At 40.1% G+C, this 22,158-nt stretch overlaps 2 protein-coding genes across 5 annotated transcripts in view; both read left to right on the top strand.

The window, feature by feature from the left end:
- Positions 1-21,071, top strand: part of LOC101794396 (cytosolic phospholipase A2 epsilon) — a 28,027-nt gene extending 6,956 nt beyond the window's left edge. Inside the window, exons 3-20 of the mRNA XM_005030442.6 lie at positions 2,375-2,511; positions 2,910-3,041; positions 3,912-3,952; positions 4,797-4,839; positions 5,289-5,352; positions 6,207-6,367; positions 6,550-6,642; positions 7,313-7,350; positions 8,038-8,194; positions 8,686-8,822; positions 9,676-9,898; positions 11,092-11,206; positions 11,863-12,000; positions 12,725-12,832; positions 14,253-14,444; positions 14,927-15,093; positions 16,580-16,763; positions 17,693-21,071. Of these exons, the coding sequence (XP_005030499.2) occupies positions 2,375-2,511; positions 2,910-3,041; positions 3,912-3,952; positions 4,797-4,839; positions 5,289-5,352; positions 6,207-6,367; positions 6,550-6,642; positions 7,313-7,350; positions 8,038-8,194; positions 8,686-8,822; positions 9,676-9,898; positions 11,092-11,206; positions 11,863-12,000; positions 12,725-12,832; positions 14,253-14,444; positions 14,927-15,093; positions 16,580-16,763; positions 17,693-17,931 (2,369 nt within the window). The 3' untranslated portion in view covers positions 17,932-21,071. The remainder of the gene's footprint in view (positions 1-2,374; positions 2,512-2,909; positions 3,042-3,911; positions 3,953-4,796; positions 4,840-5,288; positions 5,353-6,206; positions 6,368-6,549; positions 6,643-7,312; positions 7,351-8,037; positions 8,195-8,685; positions 8,823-9,675; positions 9,899-11,091; positions 11,207-11,862; positions 12,001-12,724; positions 12,833-14,252; positions 14,445-14,926; positions 15,094-16,579; positions 16,764-17,692) is intronic.
- A 500-nt stretch (positions 21,072-21,571) lies between these two features.
- Positions 21,572-22,158, top strand: part of LOC101792932 (cytosolic phospholipase A2 epsilon) — a 29,479-nt gene continuing 28,892 nt past the window's right edge. For 2 of the 4 annotated variants that reach the window (XM_072038776.1, XM_005030434.6), the window contains exon 1: positions 21,573-21,748. In XM_072038776.1, the coding sequence (XP_071894877.1) occupies positions 21,722-21,748 (27 nt within the window). In that variant the 5' untranslated portion in view covers positions 21,573-21,721. Of the gene's footprint in view, positions 21,749-22,158 lie in introns of all 4 variants that reach the window. The other 2 variants (XM_021279172.4, XM_005030433.6) reach the window with 2 other exon arrangements.

Here is a 22,158-nt window from a genome sequence, read left to right as displayed (position 1 = left end):
AATGTTTGAGACCACATTAAAAAAAAAAAAAAAAAAAAAAAAAAAAAAAAAAAAGAGAGAGAGGGGAGAAAAAATGGTTAAAATTTTGGTTCAACCTTGTTTGAATGTGAGCTGTTTATGGGAGGAATGAGACTTCAGTTTGAGCCAGAACAGCTGGTGCCCTGCTGTTGTCTAGGGGTACAGCATTGGTACTGAAGCCAATGTTGTTTAGCATTGGTCATGTCACTGTAATGCTTTCTAATGGTAAAGCACAATTAAAATCCAGTCCTGCTGCTATCCTGGAAGCTAATTAGAAACTTAGTGTAATAACTGCATGAAGAGACTGGGCTTTCATAAGCACCTGCTGCCACACCTGCTTTTGGCAGGATATTGCCCCATGGTGATACCACAGCTGCCATCTCAAGCATGTTTCAACAGCTGCTCACATGTCATGGTCAATGGGAGGGACACAGGTTGCTGCTGGGAAGTTCTGATGGGTACATCATGTGTGAGCATCATTGCTGCTGTTCACCTCCTGTAGTCAGTTGGCTTTTAGGCTTACGTACCATACTGACGATTTGTTTGCACATGCCTGGTAATGGGAGCCTTGTATATATACACAAAGAGTCCCTTTATATAATGTGATGTGGTGTTTTGCTGTGTTATTGATGGGCTTGGGCAGAGTGTTCGCACCTGTTCGTACTTGCAGCCAGTCAGGCAGAACTGCAGGGTCATTCACAAACTTCAGTGGGTCCTCCTCCCAGAGGGGACAAGATCTGACAGCAGTGTGTAGATCTCAATCTGGAGTTACAAAGCATCAAAAAATGTTTTCATACAGACTTTTCCTCTATAGACATGGAAGTTTGGAAGCTATTAGGACTGTTAGAAACAAAGATGACTTAAGTCTCAAAGGGAATCATCAAAAAAATAAATAAAATGTCTTTGTTAATTCTTCAGTTACACATAGAGTGCACTAAGGGGCCAAGGTGTTTCCCAAAAGTCAGACCCCCTGATAAAACTAAGTGGGACAATGCTAAATCACAGAATCACAGAATTGTCTTGGTTGGAAGAGACATACATATAGCAATGCTGATGATGGGATTTACATTTTTGGGCACTACTCCATCTGGTACTTGCATAAGTTATTGCTCCTAACAAAAAAAAAATATATATATATATATTGTGTATGGTGGTCATCCTGGACCCTGGAGTGTGAATCCAAAGGATTGCTTATCTCATGATTCACATTTGCATTTTATTGCTTAATGACTATGACAAAAAGCATTCACAGGCAGATTATTCTGACTTCAGAATGAAAGTGCTCATTGATGATCTAACCACTGCAGACAGCTGCTAAACACTGTTTCATTCTTAAGCCTTGGTCCTAAATATTCCTCACTTATGAAGGAGCTCATGTGGGAAGCCAAACTTCACAGCTAACCTCTTCATCAGGGAAAGGAAAATGAAAACCATAAAGTTTGCCCCACTTAGCAACTGGGCACATTCAAATTCATAGGTGAACTTTATGACTTGAACACACCCTTAATTGAAACAACAAAGCAAAAGCAATGCAATCTTGTGCAAAGCAGCAGCAGCATCTCAGTATGGTCTGGGAAGCACAGACAAGCTTTTTCATCTGTACATAATATTGCAAATGTCATTACTACTCTGAGGCACAAAGGTGGAGTTGACATTAAAAATACTTTAATAGAGCTTTACTGGCTAAAACTCTCCTTCAGGACAGCTTCTTAAAACAAGTGCTATACCTTCAAACTGCTCAATATTTCCAATTCCTTTCTTCCGTGTGCTTATTTTAATCCACTTCACAAAGGATTAAATACAATTTATTTCCTCTGAAGGAATATATACATCTTTTATTGAAAGGCTCTGTTGTTGAACTCTCACAGTGTATATGTTCCCTTTAATCTTCCAAAGGGAAGAAGGGAGCCAGAGATAAGGTGCCTCAGCAGAGACGTGTCCTCTGACAGCAGTGGTCCTTCATAAGAACCTTCAGTGCAAATAGCTTTCACTGCCAATGTGTTGGCAGCCAGATGTGCTAGAGGAAAGAAAGGATACTCTGAAAAGTAGACAGGACAGAACTTACAGCCAGAGCTACCCCAGAAACGTTAAGGCATGGCCCATTATTTTCACTGTTACTTTTCCCACAATGAAAAGAGGTAGCTCTCAAGAAGAGAAAAATGCTAGGATTTCACAAAGGGTGAAGTCAGCTTGGCTGTACAGCATTGACTTGATGGCACCTTATCTAGGATCCCAGCTCACATTCTGCATATTGTGCTGTGTACAGAGCTTAAAAATTCATACAGTGCCACAGCTTACGGGCTACTAAATGTGGCCCACTGGTCCATTGCTTTCACGCTTCCCTTCTCTTCTGCAGTAACCCAGTCTGACTGCTACGTGAGCCTGAGCCTGCCAACAGCCTCAGTGCAGCATTTCCGCACCAAAACGATTCCAAACACGAAGAACCCAACGTGGAATGAGACCTTCCACTTCACGATTCAGAGCCAGGTTAAGGTAGGAACCGCAGCTATCCCTGACAGTTGGCATTTGCCTTCTACCCACCTCCTGATGGTCAGGCTGAAGGTCCAGATGCCCCCTTCCCTGCCTAAAAGTCATTTTTCTTACCAGACATGAAATGGTACCATAGCTTCCCACACTGTGGGTCTTCCTGAGTTTCTTTGTGAAGTATTCATACTGTCTAACTGCAGTTATTTAGCTTTTGATACATGCATAAGACTGTGTATTCCTGCACAGTCAATGGAGCCTGTAGAGAATAACTGCAAAACTTCTATTTTATTGTTTCCTTTGCATTCCTTCTTAAACTTCTAACCCAAATTCCTCCAGCTGAACGGAAGTAACTGTAGCATCTTATATTTGTTAAATCTCATACAATCTATTTTTTCTGTTCCCAGAACATTCTGGAGCTGAAAGTTTGTGATGAGGACAACATGACACAAGATGACCACCTCCTTACTGTTTTCTTTGATGTTTCCAAAATCCAGCTTGGAGAAAACATTCAGCTAAGTTTCCAGCTGAATCCACAGGTAGGGATAAAATTTAAAGACAAAGCTAAGGGGACATGGTCAAGCAAGAATGTGGTTTTCTCAGCTTTCATCTCACCTGCCCAGAATAGAGGCCTTTCCTACTGTCGATTTAGTCATCTGAATATGCCCATCTATTTCAGGGGTTGGTGCCCAGTTTTGCCTCAGTAATTACAGTAAATTTTGGGTGCTGCTTTTACAGATAGAGTTGGCCGACATTATCATGCTTGTTTGGTTGCTCTACTTGATGTCAAAATGTTGAGAGCTTTAGGCTTTCCTTTGCAGTTGGAGCTCATGGTTTTGAGCTGTGACTCATGTCCAACTGATATAAAAAATAGTGGTCTTGACTTCATAACCAAAGTTCATTCTCCAGAACACCCTGGGCTTTGCATGACCAGCTGTGCTGCCATGTTAATGAGCCACCAGGCCCATTTGCTCAGGTTGTGGGTGAGGCTTGGGAGAGAGGCAGGATGATTTGTATGCACCAGAGAAATTCAGTCTTGGTGATGCTGAGAATTAGTGGGGAGCACTGAGAGCTTGTGAGCAGGAAAGAGGAATTGCAGGTGGCCTGTGAAGCAGTAGAGGGTGAATCTAAGATTGTGGAAAGGCAGAGAAACTGTCAAGAGATCCTGCAATATGTTTGGCTTACAAAGTGTCAACTAGAAGCCTGCCGATATAATGGCTATGACATCAGAAGTATGTAATATGAAGTATAACAGATAAAACGCAAAGAAAATGAAATCTGTGGTGTGTGAAGTTACTAAAGGTGGACACTGGCTTGGAGCCAGTTCCCTGAGAAGCACAGATTCCTGTAGGGTGTTTTTCAGCACAGAGGAATCCACATGCAGTGACTTAATTCATTTTCTTTCCCAGGGAAAAGAGGAGCTGGAGGTTGAATTCACAATGGAGAGCAGGTGAGTCAATCAACAGAAATGCAAGCAAACAAATGCTTCTGATATACAAAACATCTGTTTATGCTTGCAGCCCCTCCTAACACTGTCATAGTCTGAATAAACTAGAGGGAAATTTGTGTGTTCAGGAAATGCTTGTGCATTTAGCAGAGAAGGGGTGAATCCATACCAGGCACCCAGACACTGAAGAGCTAGGACAGGCAATGAGAGAGGCATGGAGATGTCTCCTGATTGCTGCTGCTTGCCAGGCTGCAGGGGGCACTCTGTGCAGGAGGATGTTTTAAGTTTTACACCCCTCCTGCTCCTTCCTGTGATGTCTGTCCCAGATGTTTGCTTTGTCACAAGAATGTGCAAAAATACTTGAAATCTGAGTTGTGGGTATAGATTTACAAATATTTTTTACCCTGTTTCTATGCTGACTGTACTTTTAATGGAGAGAATGTGAAAGAAAATCAGTCCTAGTGCTTCTGTTGTAAGTTGGATGAATTCACCAGCTTTTCAGTACTGATTGCCCAGCAATATAGGGCAATAATCTAATTCTGCCATTCCTGTACTTTTGTGTCAGAAAATGATCCTGTCTGATGCAACAAGGAGCTCCTCTGTTCAGCAGCTCTCCATAAATACAGTACCCAGGCTTAATGTTCAGCCTCAGAGAGGCAAATTGGACCAAGTGTCCAGCTAGAATTTCATATGCTGTTTACTCATGTTGCATATCCAAAGATAGGCTTTTAAAGATAATGAAAGAAAGAAAAAAAAAAAAAAACAAAACAAAAACAAACAAACAAACAAAAAAAACCACCGGGAGAGTGCTAGTTGTGAACTAATTGTTTTCCATTTTGTCTTTTAGTCCGGATCCTCCTGAAAACATTATTACTAATGGCGTCTTAGTGGTAATTTTTATTTCCTAACTCTTTCCCTGCTGTATGGCCATGCTTATTGCAGAACCAGGATTAAAGGTGCTGCGCAGTTGCTCCATAGAGTGGCATGGAGGCATTGGACATGGAGCAGGCAAATGCTGGTGCCAGCAATTCCCACTGGTGACTCAGGCTGGGAGAGGCCGCAGCTGCCTCTAGTGCTCGCCTCTGCCCAAACTGAGCAGGACTGGGGTGGAAGATCATCCCCCTTTGCGTGGGAACAACCAAGCTGAGCATTCTCCTTGGGGTGCCCACCCTGCACCCCTTCCCCTGGGCCCTTTTTCCTGATGCCAAATGCCACTTCCCTTGACCTGGTGGAGGGGTGACAGCCTGGCATCAGCCTGGGCATGTGAATAGAGGTTTGGCTGAGGTCAGGCTTGACCAGCAGCAAATGCCTTTTCTCTTTCTCTGATCATTTCTTCCAGTCCCGTGAAGTTTCCTGTCTAGATGTGCAGGTGAATGGTGGCAAGATGAGGAAGGATAGCACAGGTGAGCCTTCGCTGACTTACAGAGAAAATCTGTAGGCTGCTTTATGGTAAAAGTGCTCAGCATTTTACCCTTGAACTCTCTGGTTCAAAATGGTTGACAATGCAAAGCAAAATCTCAGCAATGTCAGTGACTGGAGGGGGCTGTAATTGATCAAAACCACAGAGATAATTGCAGAGTGCAGCCTGATGAGCTTGTTGTCTGGTTTTCCTGCAGAAGACTTTCCCCTATAATAATATCTTGTCAGATGCTTATAACTTTCCAAATTATTTGTGAAGGGTGTTGAAATTTTCTAAGTCCTCAAATGGAGCAAAATCCTGTTTCTGGATTCAGAGAAAAAGAAAATGGGCAAGATAAGGACTGAGCCTCTCTTGCTCAATTTCACTTTTAAACATTTCTTTAGGTGTAACAAAATAAAATGTGCCACTAGATGAAACATGAGATGCACACAATATATTACCAAAAGTACCTGTTGCACATTTTAAGTAGCACATCGGTATTGTGTTAAGCCTACGCTTGTGGACCTGTGTATTTCCTAAGCAATTTTTAAGACATTGTGCTCTGGCATCTCTCGATGGCTCCAACTTCACATGCTGTGGTGCAAAGAAGGGATACTTTCATACTGCAAACCACATTTTTTGGAAGGACTTAAATTTGAAACACCTTCATAGCCCCCAACATAAATTACTTGCAGTCTGTGGTGAATTTAGTGAGCACTGGTGGAGCTCAGGTCCCCACAAGATGGAATATTCTTATAGCTAAGAAGTGTGGACAGACATACACAGTGGTTTTGGGTATTTCAGAAAGCGAGGCCTGTTTGTGAGGATATGAGGATGTTTTTTCTGTCATCCCTTCAGAGAGGAAATTTGCACTAACGGTGGATGGCTCATATGAAGGGACCCGGACCCACACACTGAGCTCCTGCCTGTGCCCAACTTCACCAGCCAGGTTCCACTACATCAAATACCACCAGTCAGCGCTGGCTGTGGCGCTGCCGCGGCGGAGGCTGCTCAGCAGGGTACGTGGTCACCCCTAATGGGCAGATGGCTCTTTGCTGTGTGCTTCTTTGGGAACCTCTGAGGTCTGTGTATGCAGGGAATTGGTAAGTGAATGAATGTATGTGAGGCTGGGGAGACTGCTTTTTACTTCTTTTTGTCTTTTGTGTAACTCTCCTCATTATTATTATTTTTTTTTCTCCAGTCTATATCAAGCCAAAATGAAAGGGATATGAACGAGTCTGTGACTGTAGCTCTGAACTTGCTTCCTATACAAGAGAAAATAACAGTAGCACAGGTGAGAAGTGAGTTATTAATAAAACTCCATCCCAATACATTCTCATTTTGGTGGGTGATGTGAATTTTACACTCCAGTGACTTGGATCCAGTCAGGTACAACACATGCTGCAGTTATAAACTGTGAATAACTGTCAGTGACAGTATAGCTATGCAATATTTATTATTATTATTATTATTATTATTATTATTATTATTATTATTATTATTATTAGTTGGCTTTTGTTATGCATGTGGTTCCAGGCATGCTGTTCAACCCTGTCCTGAGTTGAAACTAATTTATTAAAGGAATATCTAATACGTTTATCAACACTGTATGTGAGCTAACAGTATATGTGACATTTAATACTGATAATTTGCAAGGGAGAAGTCTGAAGCAGAAGGCAAAACAGAACATCCACATGCCTGTGGTTCAGGTGTTCAGCTTTTAATGAGCTTCTTAGAAAACAAAGGGCAAACTACGTGTTCATTTGTGGAAAACTGAGGGGCTATGCTTCTATCCAGCTCAGATTGCACCGGAGCCTGTTACATACCTCATAACCCAGGCCATTCATTGCTTGACCACATACAGCAGCAAAAAGAGTAAAACTCAGCCTATAGATGGTGTGGCGGAGGAATATGCAGGATTAATGACCTGAGCATGCTTACATTGTTTCATTTGCTATTTTCAGGACAAGACAATCGACTTGTATGTAAAGGCAAACGAATGGTAAGTGAGTCTCCAGCAACGCCTTATACTGTAACTGGGAGACATTTGCAAGTACACAAAGCTCATTTGAAATCAGCAGGGGTCATAAAGACTCAGACCTTGGTAAGCAGAGATGTGTTCCACTTCTGGTCTCAGGCTTTTGATTGCCAGGTTCTCCTTAGTCAGTGATGGATAACTATATTGCGGGTCCCTTTTCCTCCAAGTTTCTGAGCTGGTACTGCACTTAAGCAAGTAGGTCTCAGTTTGTGTTCACTATTATGCCCACAGATGGAGACAGTAGTTCTGCACAGAAATAATATTTCTGTATAATACCAACAAAATAAAGACAAGGTGTGGTAGCTGTTTTCCTAGTTAACCATGGTGGCTGTTGACAGCAGTTACCTAGTTACAGGCACATATGGTAGGCACTGCTGAAACTTGAAAAATCAATTATATGAGCAAACAAAACCAGAAACGTGCTGTAGGTACCTCATTCGAATACCACAGCAGTACGTCATGTTCTGCCCTGCATTCCCATTTGCATTCTTGGTAGCAGCTACAGCAATTAGCAGAGGCCTGTCTGTGGTGTTGCTCTTTCTCATTTATTACATTATGTTGTCCATTAACCAGTTTGTAAACATACACACAAGCGCAACTAGAGTTGACCACAGCAAGTAGTAATATATAATGTTGGTGCCCTGGTCTCAGGACCCAGGGTCTGTGTTTCAGGCCAAGAAACCTAGATGCCCGCCTGGGGTTTGACCTGTGCGCGGATGAACAGAATTTCCTGCAAAACCGGAGGAGGGTGGTTGCTGCTGCACTGAAGGATGTTCTTCATCTAGAGGAAGACCTGCAAGACCACGAGGTAGCTGGGAAAGGCACTGCTGTGGGATTTTTTTCTCTCTTCTTTCCCTTGGGCCTGGAGATGGCAACAGGAGTGTTTTCTCCCCTCTGTCTAGATGAGGCATGAGGACCTATGTCAGAAGCTCCTTCTCCTGGGCCCTGTTTGCATCCAGGGTGATCTGAGCTGGATTGCTCAGCAATCTGGATGAGCAAATTCTCTATTTCCATTTGGCTTTCAAATGATCATTTAAATGAACTTCAAACCATGATTCTTGTCCATCTTTCTTAAAAATCTTTCATGAAGTGCACAAATGTTTAAATATATTCCACAAGGTGGCCAGAAACTCACATTCCTTATAGCTTATAGAGCAAAATTGCTTTATCTCTAATCCATGTGTTTTATTTTACTAGCATCTGGATGTTGCATTTTCACATCTGCCTTCTTTTGATGTGAATGTCCCTTGATGTCACTTTTCCACCCGTGCTTCATGTCCTTTTCTTTGTGTTGAACAGGTGCCGATAGTGGCTGTGACAACAGCAGGGTGTGGAATAAGAGCACTCACTGCCATGTATGGCAGCATTTTGGGTCTTCAAAAGTTGCGTGTTCTGGATTGCATTTCATACATCAGTGGCTCATCTGGCACAACATGGTGAGGAATCATTTTGATACTATTGTTGAGATACTATGTGAAGCAAAACTCATGCTTTGTCTAGGCTTTTAGATCTCAGCAAGGGTAAAAGGTCACGAGTTACTGCTTCCATATAAGGCCTGTGAATGCCAGGGCCTTCATAATAGGCCTTGAAAGGCCTGTTATGCACCACATTTTTCACAGAGTCATCATAGAATCACAGCATATCCTAAATTAGAAGGGACCCACAAGGATCATCGAGTCCAACTCCTGGTTCCACACAGAACCACCCCAAAATCAGACCATGTTTCTGAGGGTGTTGTCCAAACACTTCTTGAACTCCAACAGGCTCAGTGCTGTGACTACTGTCTTGGGGAGCCTGTGTCAGTGCCCAACCACCCTCTTGGTGATGAATGTCTTCCTAACACCAAGCCTGACCCTCCCCTGTTCCAGCTCCATGCCATTCCCTTAGGTCCTGTTGCTGTCCCCAGAGAACAGAGATTAGTGCCTGCCTCTCCACTCCCCCTCAGTGATATTTGGTATCTCTGAAGTAATCTATCCCTAATTAAAATATGAGACTTTACTGGTAGTGCAGAAATCCTTAATCCAATGCAAAATTATCCTGTATGCTTAGTTACTGTTGGACAAAAACAACATAGACAGCTGGTGCAGCTGTTTGTGTTGGCTTCCAGATCAAGAGGTTATGATTTATTGCCTTTAGATTTGCATTTCTGTTCAAAGTAAGCTCAAAGTAGGGGAGTGACCTATAGCTAAAACAATAAGAAGTGCCCAAAGCTCTGCAAAATATATCCTCTCAGTTTTAAAGCCATCATCTTCATTTCTTTCCCCTCCCCATCGCATTTCCTGCTTAAAGGACCATGACCAAACTGTATGAAGATGCAGATTGGTCACGTAAGGATCTCGGAGAAGTAATTATTGAAGCTCGGAAGCAAGCAACCAAGTGCAAGATGGGTGCTTTTTCCTTGAGAAGTCTGAGGAATTATTACAGAGAGCTGAGCCAAAGGACCCAAGCAGGACATAAGACATCTTTTATTGATCTGTGGGGACTCATGATTGAATCCATGTTAAATGATGGGGTAATGTCTATTCACCTTTCTTCTCATAAAGTTGGTGACATGATCCTTATGATTATTACAAGAAAATAAAACCCTAGGAAGAAGTGCCTGGCTAATAACACTATACTTGGTATGCAGGCAGAGTATCTATTTACATTAATAACTTGGAGATGCAGTGTATGTCTACAGTAAAGCCTAAAGTGTGACTAAATGTAACAGAAATGCTTAGACTAGCTCTAAAGTAACTGGCATACTAGTTAACATTTGTAGCTGTCCACGATTTTTTCAGGATTCTTAGTTGTTTTTTATAGCCCTACATTTGATGTCTCTGCTGCTGCAATGTTTGCAGTGTTTATACAAGTCACACATTGAATGTACTGCAGATGTACCCCCCTATGTAGTTGCTGAATTAGTGCTAGAGTATAGATCCAGAGCTCCTGAGAGATCTTTGCTGAGGAACTGTCATTTTGCAGTGCCTTTCAGCTGCTTTTGATTTGGTCTCTCAGGACTGCTCCTTTCTAATGCTGTTGTAATGACAAATGCAAAAGTTTCCATGTAAACTTGCAGTCTGATGTTAACTGGAGAAAAAGCTATTTTATTTTAAAATCCCATAAAAAATGGTTTATATTTTGTCCAAGTGAAAAAAGGAAAAAAAAAAAAAGTACTGCCACTTCGTATCAGATTTCACAGTGTGTTTCTGGCCTCAGTGCTTCCTAGCAAAATGTGTTAATATTTCATTTGACGTAAGTACACTCAAAATATCAATTTCATGTATAACATAAGCCATTAGTATTGGGCAGCACAGGGAATTTTCCCTCTGGGAATATTAAACTTCAGTATGAGTTTCAATAAAATTCTTGATTAGAACCATCATTAACATGCTGCCTTGAAGAACTCACGTCAAATAGATGAAGTATATCATAATAGCAGAATTAGCTAGATCTGCCATGTTTGTTTTTTTCACTTACATTTGACAATACAAAGCTAGGAGATCATGTGAAGCACTTCATTACTGGTGCCGTACACTGAATATAGAACATAGCTCTTTTTGTTAGTGAGAGTTATTCCTACTCCCATGATTTTCTTGTCCTCTGTTTATTGGACGTATGGAAATAAATCTAGGAGGAAATTCAGATAAATAACATCCCATATTTACTGATGTCTTTATGGAACTGATTGGCAAACTTTTTTTTTTTTTTTTTTTTTAAATCCAGAAATGCTACCACAGACTTTCTGATCAACGTCGGGCAGTGAGTCAGGGCCAGAATCCACTGCCCATCTACCTTGCTCTCAATGTCAAGGACAAAGTTGCTACCAAAGATTTTAGAGGTAATGTTTCAATTCTGGGAAAAGAGCTGTGTTTTAACATAGGTATAGATCTTGTAAAGAATGACAGATCATTTTAAATTCTTGCCCAAGGCATAAGTCCTCTTGAGAGATGTAAACAATAGCTGGGAAGCCATAGGGTCGACAGCAACACTTTAAGGTTTTGTAAAATCCCATCACATTAAGTGTGCATATTTAGACATTAACTTCAGACTGCTAACATGACATAGATCCATGACACTGCCTCATAAACACTATGAATTGTTAAAGAAAGTGATTCACAGAAGCTTTAAGTTCACTTAATGTATATTTTTCATGACTGGCTAAAGGCAATAAATGCAATAGAAGCCAGACTGAATTCCAGTCCACCTTCCATGAGAAAGCTTCCCGCTTGCTAGATAAAAATAAACTTAAATTTTCTCTTAGCCCTCACTTTATTTTTTTCACAACCTTGTGGAAAGTGCAACAGCGGGTTCAATTGCCTACTGGACCTGAGAGGGAGCAGTCAGCACGGTTTGCTTTGGGCATGAGCTAAACCAGCCCATTTCCAAGAGCTGACACTTGAAAGGTTCACTCACTGTCTATTGACATTGCTGTTTTTAGTAGCATTTTTTTCCCTTGGTTACTGGAACTAACATTATTGGCATGTGTGTTGGCAGAGTGGGTGGAGTTCACGCCATACGAGGTGGGCTTCCTGAAGTATGGTGCCTTCATTCGTGCAGAGGATTTTGGCAGCGAGTTTTTCATGGGTCGCCTGATGAAGAAGCTCCCTGAGTCCCGGATCTGCTTCATGCAAGGTGACTCACCAGCCTGGGGGATTGAAAAAGAATTTCATACAAACACCAATGATTCTGGAAATTAATCAATAGCAAACCATTGTCCTGCGTGTGGTAGCAGAGGTACTGGGTCATGTCAGAAGTGGTTCAGTATCCCAGTCAGTTACATTCAGCATGTCTCCTGAAATTCACTCATCTGCCCAGCTAGCTTTATCACTGGGGCTATGAAAATGAAACTAAAAAAGAGAAGTTATGTACCTTTGCAAGTGTGTTTGAAACATCACCATTGACCTTAAAGTGCAAAACCTTTTAAAAGTTGAAAGTCTATGAAACTTTGAGAAAGCTGAGGGTAGTAATAAGAAATAAATAGAACATGAGGGAGGGGAATCAGTGAATGAGCTGGTTGAAAATATTTCACTATAGAAAGGAAAAGGAAATGAAAATAGGAAAATAGTGCAGTGTTTATCAAAACATATGTCATTCTAGGTAAAACAAGGTGGGAGGAAAATAACTAAAATTTCTTATGAATTTGCATTCTGAGTCAAGTCTGTCAGTCTATCACTGAAATAGATGTCTAGTCTTATGTAAAAGTTGGAAAGAAATTAATAAAAGAAGAAGTTAGAAAAGTGCTGTGAAAGGAGCAGAAGGCAGGAGATTTATTTGTTTATTTATTTATTTATTTATTTATAAATCAGTTCCTTGTGTTTACCTCACTACTGCTCATTATCCATCTCTGACTTCCTAGGAATGTGGAGTAGTATCTTCTCCAAAAACCTCTTGGATGCCTGGCATGCAGCTGATAATTCAGAGGACTTCTGGCACAGATGGACCCAAGACAAAGTGACTGAAATCGGTAAATCTCCAGTGCCTTTTGAATTATGGCCTCCCTTCTCCAGGCCCCTCTGATACGGGATGAAATAACATACCTCTGACACAGTAATTGCACTCACATTTCCCATGTTTTGTGTTCATCTGTCAGCCTGGTGCTCTCAGTCTTGGGTTAGGGAAAGTACTGGGAAAATTAAGTGCTTTGATGTTACTGAATAGCCAGTGTTTTGCTTAATCTGAGACTGGCATTAGTGAGATTTGTATTAGAAGGTAAGGCACTATCAGACAGACCTTGATGGAAAGAAGATAAGGATGGCTATATAACATGATCTCTAAAGTGCTGAGTTAAAATACTTTTGGGAAGAATTGCTTCAATCAAAGCCTCATGGCATCTCTATTTGTTGAGCAGCTTGAGAGTTTTGTTTTTTTTCCTTCAGTTTCTGTTCCCTCTGCATTGTGTATACTTCCCTCAAAATCTGACTGAACTGCAAGATTTATCAGAGGTCCAAGGAAATCAGTGTAGTAGAGCTTTATTATGCCAGCTGAGAAGGGCAGCTCAGGACTGAAAGACCATTCCTTGAAAATACCCATGAGCAACTTCATTGTTAAAATTCAAGTGAAATCAGTGGTTTCATGTTGAATGGACTCATGTGGCATTTCTGTGGGCTATGTTTATTTTGGGAAAAACAAAACAAAACAAAACAACTATATTTGGGTTTATATAAATTGCAAATTTGAGTTGAATTCAGATGTGCAAACCAAACTGAACAAACTGTGTTTTAAGTCAAAACATTTTATTTAAAAATATTCAAGTTTTCTTTTCAAAATAAGCTTAAAATTTCAAATTTAGCCCAATCTAAAACCAGTAACCTTTTCAAATTTATAAATGAAATGATTTTACTAGCTTTTTGTTTGCTTGGAAAACTGAATTGTTTTGATGTCTACCAAAATCCTCTTGTTTTATGAGAAAAATGCTACTTCAATCAAATATGACCAATCGCGGTTTAGAAAACAAAAGTGAGTTTATGTTTTATCAAACAATTGTCTGGAACTCACTGCAGACCATAAGGCAAAATAACTCTCTACAACTTCCTTGTGAGAGGAAGTGGAGAGGGAGGTGCCAGTCTTTGCTCCCTGGTAACTGATGTCAGGATACATGTGAATGGGAAGAGCTGCACTACAGGATGTTCAGACTAAGGAAAAACATAAATAAGGAAAAAATTATTTACTGTGAGGGTGGTCAAACACTGGAACAAACACTTTTTGCTGATGCTGATGCTCAGCAACTTTCAGGTCCAGCCTTTAAAAAGGTGAACACAAAGAGCTCTAAATATATTGTTACTACTGTTGGAAAAGTCATTGATCCTTTCTCTTCTTTGCATCTGGTTCACATCTTAATTGTGACTATAATTTAGTTGTGTGTAATTTATGCCATGTACCTCTAGAGGAACAACCGGACTTGCCTGAGAAGCCCTACGAGATGGCTACCTGCATGTTCACTCCTACCAGTGGCCTCTCCACAACTCTCCGGGATATCCTGACGGACCGCCCTGCTGTCTCCAAGTACCACAACTTCCTGAGGGGCTTCCAGATGCACAACGAGTACATCCAGCACGAGCATTTTGCAAAATGGAAAGGTGTAGACAGCACTTCTGCTCATGAGCCATAGTGGCTCATCTGAGCGGGCACAGGGGTTGGAATTCAGATGTGGGATGTTTGTAAATCCTGCAGAAAACAGAATGGATTTTGTGGTCCACTGTTATTCTTTGATGAAAGAAAAGAGAGGGAAAATGAAGTAACTCCTTACATCCCTCACTTCCAGTAACAGGACTGTTCAGTTTTGGGGTGATTTGGTACTGACAGTCCTTCCTGAAATAAAAATCATTGGGATGGGACTTTGCATATAGAAAACCTGCCGTTGGTTTGGTGCAGCTTATGGGCTTGGAAAGACTGATAAAATGTGAGTAGAGAGGCTGAAGGAAGCTTTAGGATTGTTGCATGATATCCAAAAATGAAGGGAAATTCCTGCATGGGAGAAAAGCTTGCCTTTCTTTTGTTTTCTAACTTGACAGGTGTCTTTCTGCTGTTTGTAAATAACTCCAAATCTGTCACTCTTTAGACACCTCACTAGACACCTCTCCTAATGACCTGAGAGGCAACTCGGAGCACCTGGAGCTGGTGGACGCAGCTTTCTTCTTTGAAACCAGCTGTCCACCCCTAATGAGACCAGAGAGGAAAGTGGATGTCATCATACACTTAAATTACACAGGTGGATCACAGACCTTGGTGAGAAGTCACAAAAATTACTTTAATAATGGCTTTTCCTTTAATTTCTTCAGCTTTCAGATAGGTGTCTGTAGAATGTTATCAGCAGAACCTAGTAAAATGGTGTTTCCAAGCCTTAGAAGAAGAATGGAAATTCCCAGAGGGAAGAACAACTCCATTTTTTTCCTCAAATCACTTTTGAAAGAATACTAAATGAAATACTCAGAGATCTCTGCTTCACCAATAAAGTGCAGAGTGGCACAATGAAATTATTATGGTTAAGCTGCAACTTCCATTACAATTTAACATAAGATTTTATAGCACAAATGTAGCTGGAAAAGATTTTTCTGTGATTCATATGTATAATTTATTCTGCATTTTCCTTAAATGTGTAATTTTTTATTTCTCTTTTAATTTTTTAAATGTGGTTTTTAGCTGTCCAAGAACAACCTAGAGAGTCAAGAATTTTGTCTTTTTTTTTTTTTTTTTTTTTTTATGAATGCATTTTTTCTCCTAATGCAGTGAGCTTGAAGCAAAACATCAAATGCATTTGCTATGTTTGAAAAAATCTGATTATAAAATGGCTACATAGATTTCAGAGATGGTATTTACCACTTAAGAAGACAAATTTAGACTTCCAAATGCATACTTGTAATTGTAAACCTGCTCCTGAAAGGCACCATAGAAAATATGAAGTTCACTGGTTAAGAATCTGTCGTTATTTTACAAGTGGATGATACTCTCATGCTGCTCTTACACTGTAATGCCACATGAAAATTTTTTGTCTCTGTACTGTAGCTGAAAAAAACACCACATGTAGTAACTCATACTGCATTTCCTTCTGGTAGTCTGAACTCTTTTGGAAATATTTAATTCACGTAAAAAACGGTGGTGCTTCAGTGTTTTGTCACATAATTTAGCAAAGTTTCATCATCACAAACGAGCTTTGTGATAAATGCTTTTAGTGTTATATTTTGAAGTTTAATACTCTTAAAATATGTTAGCTTGAAATTTCATATTATTTCTGAAAATCAAAATTTTAAATGGGGAAGTTGATCTCAAAACCCTGCTAAAATCTATTGAAGTCAATTTACAAATTATAAATGCTGTATAGACAGGTAACATGACTGAAAATCCTTACTGTCTTGGACTGAAAATTTAGTTTTGTTTAGATGCAAATTTTTCTTAGTTCTCCTTTAATTTATGATGCTCTTTAACAATCTTTCAAATTACCTGTTCTGTTCCTAAATCATATTTCCATTTTAAAGATGTGCCTTGGTACTGATCTAAAATCTTCTTTACCAACTTAATATCATGTGTTTTCCTGCATGTTTATTTTCAAAAAGTTCCTTAGGCAAGAGAAGAACTAGAGACTGCAGGTTCTCACATTATCTCTAACCTTCCAATGCTATCAGGCTATTTTATGCAGCTTAGCATGAATTAAGCAGCAGCCTGATCTTGTGTATCTTTTCCATTTCTTACTCTGCTGCTGTTGGGCACTGACCAGCCTCTAAAGCAGGCTTGCAGTTACTTCTCAGAGCAGGGAATTGCATTTCCCAACATTGAGCTGAAGGATGATGAGAAGAACCTGAAGGAATGCTACATGTTCGATGGTGCAGACACTCCAGGAGCTCCTCTCCTGCTTTATTTTCCACTAGTGAATGACACCTTCCAAAGATGCGTAGCACCTGGTAAGTTAGCATTACCCAGCTGTTTTATTGACCCAATTAACCTCTTTACTTCCTGAGAGTTTCTTCTTTAACCCAATACATACTGGTGAATACATTGCAAAAGGGGATGGCTCAAATTATTTGCAAAATCAGTGAAATCTTGGGCATAATTTTAGTTTGAATCTTGGTGCAGTTCAGTGAAAGAAGAAATGTGTTTCTCAAGTAGAGGAATGGGATCTAATTTCACCTTGTGATTTCCAAAATTTTATTTTAGGGTGTAGAACAAAGCCTAGTTTTCAGATACATATTTTTATGACATTCAGATCTAGGAAGAATTATCTTTAGAGTATAGATCTGTGGAGGCCCACTGTGCTTTCTGTTTACACTGTTTAACACGTTGATTGTATATGCTGGGAAATCAAAGCAATAGTATGTAAACTAAGACTTAATAAATGCAGTCACAGTGTTCTTTTGGACCACTGTTTGAGATACTGCCTTTGTTTTTATTATGATTTCCAAGGCTACTAATATTCTGCCTCCTCCTGTGCTGTACATCTCATTATTCCTTTTACCATTAGTATATATTCTACTCAAGAACCCTCATGGTATGACTTGGTGACCTGTGAACTCTCAAAAAATGAAAATGTCATGCCGTGAGTTGGCCAGTAGACGGTGCTGATTGCAATGGAATGTAGTGATGCATTTTTTTTTCTCTCTCCCTCTCTCTCTCTCTCTTTTTTTTTTTTTTTTTTTTTTTTTTTTTTTTTTTTTCCCTCTTCTTTGTTTTCTAAAAGGGTTTTGTTTAGAAGTACATTTTTAGAGATTGGAGTGCTGCAATTGTCTTCATATCAGCCACATATGTGATCTCTCTAAATTATTCTTGACATAGCCTATCAGAGTACTGTAATTCCCTGAGACTATACAAACACCTTCCTCTTTTCCCCTGACAGGTATGGCTCGTAGTGCTGCAGAAATGGAACAGGGCAAGATTGATCTCTCCAGTTTCTGCTCTCCGTACTCAACGAGAGAGGTCTCCCTGAAAGCAGAAGATTTCAACAAACTTCAGAGGCTGACTAATTACAACATAATGAACAATGAGAACATGATTCTTCAAGCCTTGCGCATGGCGGTGGCACGGAAGAAACAAGCTCTGAGCCATCCAGTATCACAAGCACAGGCCTCTGGTTGAACAGCATTTTCCTCTCTTATTAAATATTTATCACGACAAAACAGAATTATATATCAAATGCAATAGCTACTTCACTTTTCTTGGCAGGCGCCATCTCTTTCTAAGTAGCCTTCTCAAAAAAGAAAACTTGAAGTACTGACTTCAGAGCCACATGGTTTGGTTTACTGATATAGCTGCTTTTTTTGGTCAGAAGTTTTGATATCAGACAGGCTGGTCTGTTGTTAACACCATCTCATTGTGATGCACAGAATGCAAATTCAGCTGTGTGTGATAGGGAAATAGTTTTAACTTTCTCTCTGTGGTATCTTAATGGTTTGGTTGTTAGTATTTTTTCATCTGCAAAATATTCTGGCATTTCATTGTGACTATTGGTAACAAATCTATGAAGCCCTCTTCAGACACAGAAGTTGGTGATTTTAACATGTAAAAATATTTTATTTGGTTTTAATAACTTGAATTAAATGGTGTTCTACCTCATAAAACTTTTGTTGCCCAAATACTTTTTTGTTATGAATTGTCATGAAATATCACATGAACGATACTTAATTTTTCAGATTGTGATGGGTGATACATATATAGAGATAGTGACTTTTAGGTCTTTTTAGGTCTTTTTATGTTCCTTCTTAACAATTAAATCAAACTGATGAATTTGTTTTGAATGGCTACTGCCATTTTCTCCCACAATAAGCTGTATTCTGTCTCAGATCACATGCAGTTATCTCCCTGAAAAGCTATTTTGCTTCAGGATCATCTGGAACTTGTTCAATGTAGTGAGCTGAAATATTACCAAAACAAGTAGCATGTGAGGAGGATTGAAAGGTGTATGATAATTGCATCCACTCATTCGCACTATTGAAATGGAGTAAGAAAGCAATATTCTGTTCACTGCATCACAGTTGTTAACCAGCCATAAAATGTAAAATACATCTGCAAGTGCAAATTAAGATACAATTGTCACAGAGTAACCTAGTTATTTGACAAGTATATTGAAGTTCAGTGGCTGAGGGCGAAAAGCTGATTTAAGCACACACAAAAATGTAACAGCTCTCCAACACCAGCGTGATTACCAAAGAACAGATGAAGAGGTGTCCAAAGCATTTCCTGAGAATGCACTAAATGATGTGCGTACACACATGATGAAGGCAACCTGATGAGCAATCCATAAACAAAAAGCAGCACTCCTCTTCAGGCTGTCCAGGAGACCGGTTTGTAACAGAAACAGGAAATGGTTGTGTGTCATTCCAAAGAAGTGAGAGCTTGTCCGTCAAAGCATGGATGTTGATCAACCACCACTGCACCTGCATGTTTATATATAACAGAATATATATCTTATATTTCTTCCACTTCAGCTAATAAGAAATTTCATAACTAAATCCTCTCCCCCTTTGGGCAATTGTTTAGATATTATGAAAAAAAAATTAACTGTTTTGCTTTAAAAAATAAAATAAAAAAAAAAAACGAAAGAAAGAAAGAAAAAAAAAGCTCAGCTGCTCAGAGAAGGGAATCTACTGAAACACACAACAGTCAAGAACAGTCAAGAAAAGTCCACCATAGAGGGAAGTGTAGTTTGTTATGAATTTTTCCTCAGAGGCAAATTACTGGAGAAAGATGAATAGTCTTTAGTCTTTTCTAGAACTGGAGCTGGTTATTTTGGTCCTAGACCCACAAAAAGGGTAGTGAGACATAGACAGTAGCTGGCAGCTGGCCAGCCAGGATGAGAGTCAGAAGAGTCTCTTACGTCCTTGTGCAGCCTGGCCTAAAAGAAGTAGGTAAGAGCTATAGAAGGGTCTTTTCTCTACTCATATTTACCAGCAAGGCATGTAGATATTTTCACTCTTATCTTAAATCCTGTCTGACATTCTATCTTAAAAGCCACTGATAAGCTCAAAATAAAGAACCCAAACTGTCAAAATGGGCATCATGTTTTAATCTTTAATGCCTACCAGGGAGGGTCTCATCATGTTTGTCAGAGTTGTCCTGTTACTGCAAAGATCTGAGTGTTGTATCAGCCAAGTCTGCCAAGTCTCCTGGGGTACCCTGGTTCATATGGTGAGGACCTGCTCACCTGGTTTTACCAGCCTCAGGCTAGTTAGAAAATACATATTCCTTAGAAAAGGGACCTAAGGGTCCCTCCTACAGACTGCTACACCTTCTGCATGTCTATTAACAGAATTTGAGATGTACCCTAAAATATTAGAAAATCTGAACCAAAACAGAAACTGTAGTTTCTTGGACATTGTCATTGTGTTTTCCGTTACTGGATTCTTCCTGTTCTGTATGCTCATGCTAGATGTGTCCCAGGTGCCCGTCCTGGGCCTTACCACTGGGCCTTCTAGCAGAGCCATTTGCTAGCCAGTGTCCAGGATGGGATCCCTCCAGCTCCACCTATGCCCTCCAGTGCTTACTGTAGGGGACACTCCCTCTGAGTTTAAGAGATCCTCTGGAGGAGGGGATAGAGGTCTGGACACTGGTCCAGAGTTTTTCTTTCCTTGAACTATTCAAGTCAGACTTTCCCAGGGGAAGACTCAGGAGACAACAGCTCGACCATTGCAGAAGCTAACAAAACAGTCCAGGCTTACCCACTTCCTGATCAAATTTCTCAGCTTTGGACAAACAGCCAAGGCTGCTTGTCTGATTCGGCATCTTTTCATGGATTTACTTGGTTTACCTGATTATTGAGCTTGGTAATACTTATTTCTTACTGTACAGAGCAGGATGATTTGATTTTGGGAATGATTGTTGTAGACAGGGCAATAGGATTTAAGGAATGTTATTATGATGCTGAAGATCTCTTACCAGAAAGAATGCCTTTTGGGGAATGTTGTAGGTACAGGACTGAGTTTTTTTATTGTGCATTTTCCTGATGTGTGTAGAAGGGGAAGACAGGTGGTGGGTACTACCACCATTTTGTGAGAATACAGCATCAGCTCCAGCAGACATCAAATGGTGATTTCATACCAGATATCTGGGCTTGTTAGTAGTGGGATACATACACAGGTATTTACATATCTGCTGTTGCAGTTTTCTGCCAGAAAAAAAAAAAAAAAAGTGTCATTTTTATACCAATTTAATTACACTGTATCATGTTGAAAACAACTAGACATTAGCATTTAAGATAAATAAATGTATGCCCAAATTTGGAGGAAAATGTGTTGTGTATTTTTTTTTGTCTTGGTTTATTTTTTGCTTGTTTGTTTTCTTTTTTTGCTTGTTTGTGAGGGTCCTGAAAGCAGGAAAACATATAATCAAGCTGACCAAGTACACACATGAAAGGGGGGGGGGGAAATCTACCAGTGTGTAACTCTACCTTAGGAAAGTAAATCAAATTTGGTTGAAATGCAGAATCTTTAAAAGTTTTCTCCACAATACTTTTGACTGTTTATTGAATTACTGCTAAACTGCTGTTTTCCTTCATCCTACACATATCTACTGTTATCTTCTCTGATTTGTGCGTTGTTAGACTGCCAGGTTATAGGTATCCATGCAAGTGCTGTGCACTATCACTCCTTAATCTTGATTTGCTAATAGCTCTAAGCATCTTGGCGTGTACAGCATTCCTCCAACACACACCTGTGGTGTTTAGCTATCAAATAAACTCAGCAAATTCCCTCCCCTTCTCTCTTCATACTTTCCCCTTCAGGCAATAAAGAAGGTGGGGCATAGATAAGCCACTTGGTGCTCAACAGGTGCCTCCTTAAAGTTTGCAGAGGTGCTTCACAAGTCACTGCCAGCTGTTGCCTGTAACACTAACGTGACAACCATATCTGACTTGTATGCAGCTGGGAGCAAAATGGGATCCTACTGGAGTGCTCGTGAGGTAAGAAATTCAGACTAAAATTCATTACAAGCTGAAGATGACCTGGGGTGTGTTTGTGACTGGGATTCTGGTGTCTAGAATAGGTCTCAGGAGCTGTTAGTCCAACTTTATGCATGTATTTATTTATGTCAGGCAGACCTATGGCTTTGCTGGTACTAACATCCCTGTGGAGGCATTTTTGGTGGTGGAGAAAAAATCAGCTGCACTGGGTGACCCACACAGAGGTTGGGAAGAAGTCCGATGTTTCTCACAGAAATTTGCTGAGGATCTGGGCTGAATCTGTGGTTTGATGTAAGCATGTTGGGGTCTTTCTCAGCACAGCATTTGTCAGCTATGAGTATTGTCGTTTGCTGTGCCTAGGTAGCTGTGCTAGCAGCCACCTGGTAGTGGTTTACATAGGAGAGTCACAG

The sequence above is a fragment of the Anas platyrhynchos genome, chromosome 5 (assembly GCF_047663525.1).
Source record: "Anas platyrhynchos isolate ZD024472 breed Pekin duck chromosome 5, IASCAAS_PekinDuck_T2T, whole genome shotgun sequence".
Lineage (NCBI taxonomy): Eukaryota > Metazoa > Chordata > Aves > Anseriformes > Anatidae > Anas > Anas platyrhynchos.
The sequence above is the reverse complement of the archived record's forward strand: the minus strand, read 5'-3'. Positions and strand labels throughout refer to the sequence as shown.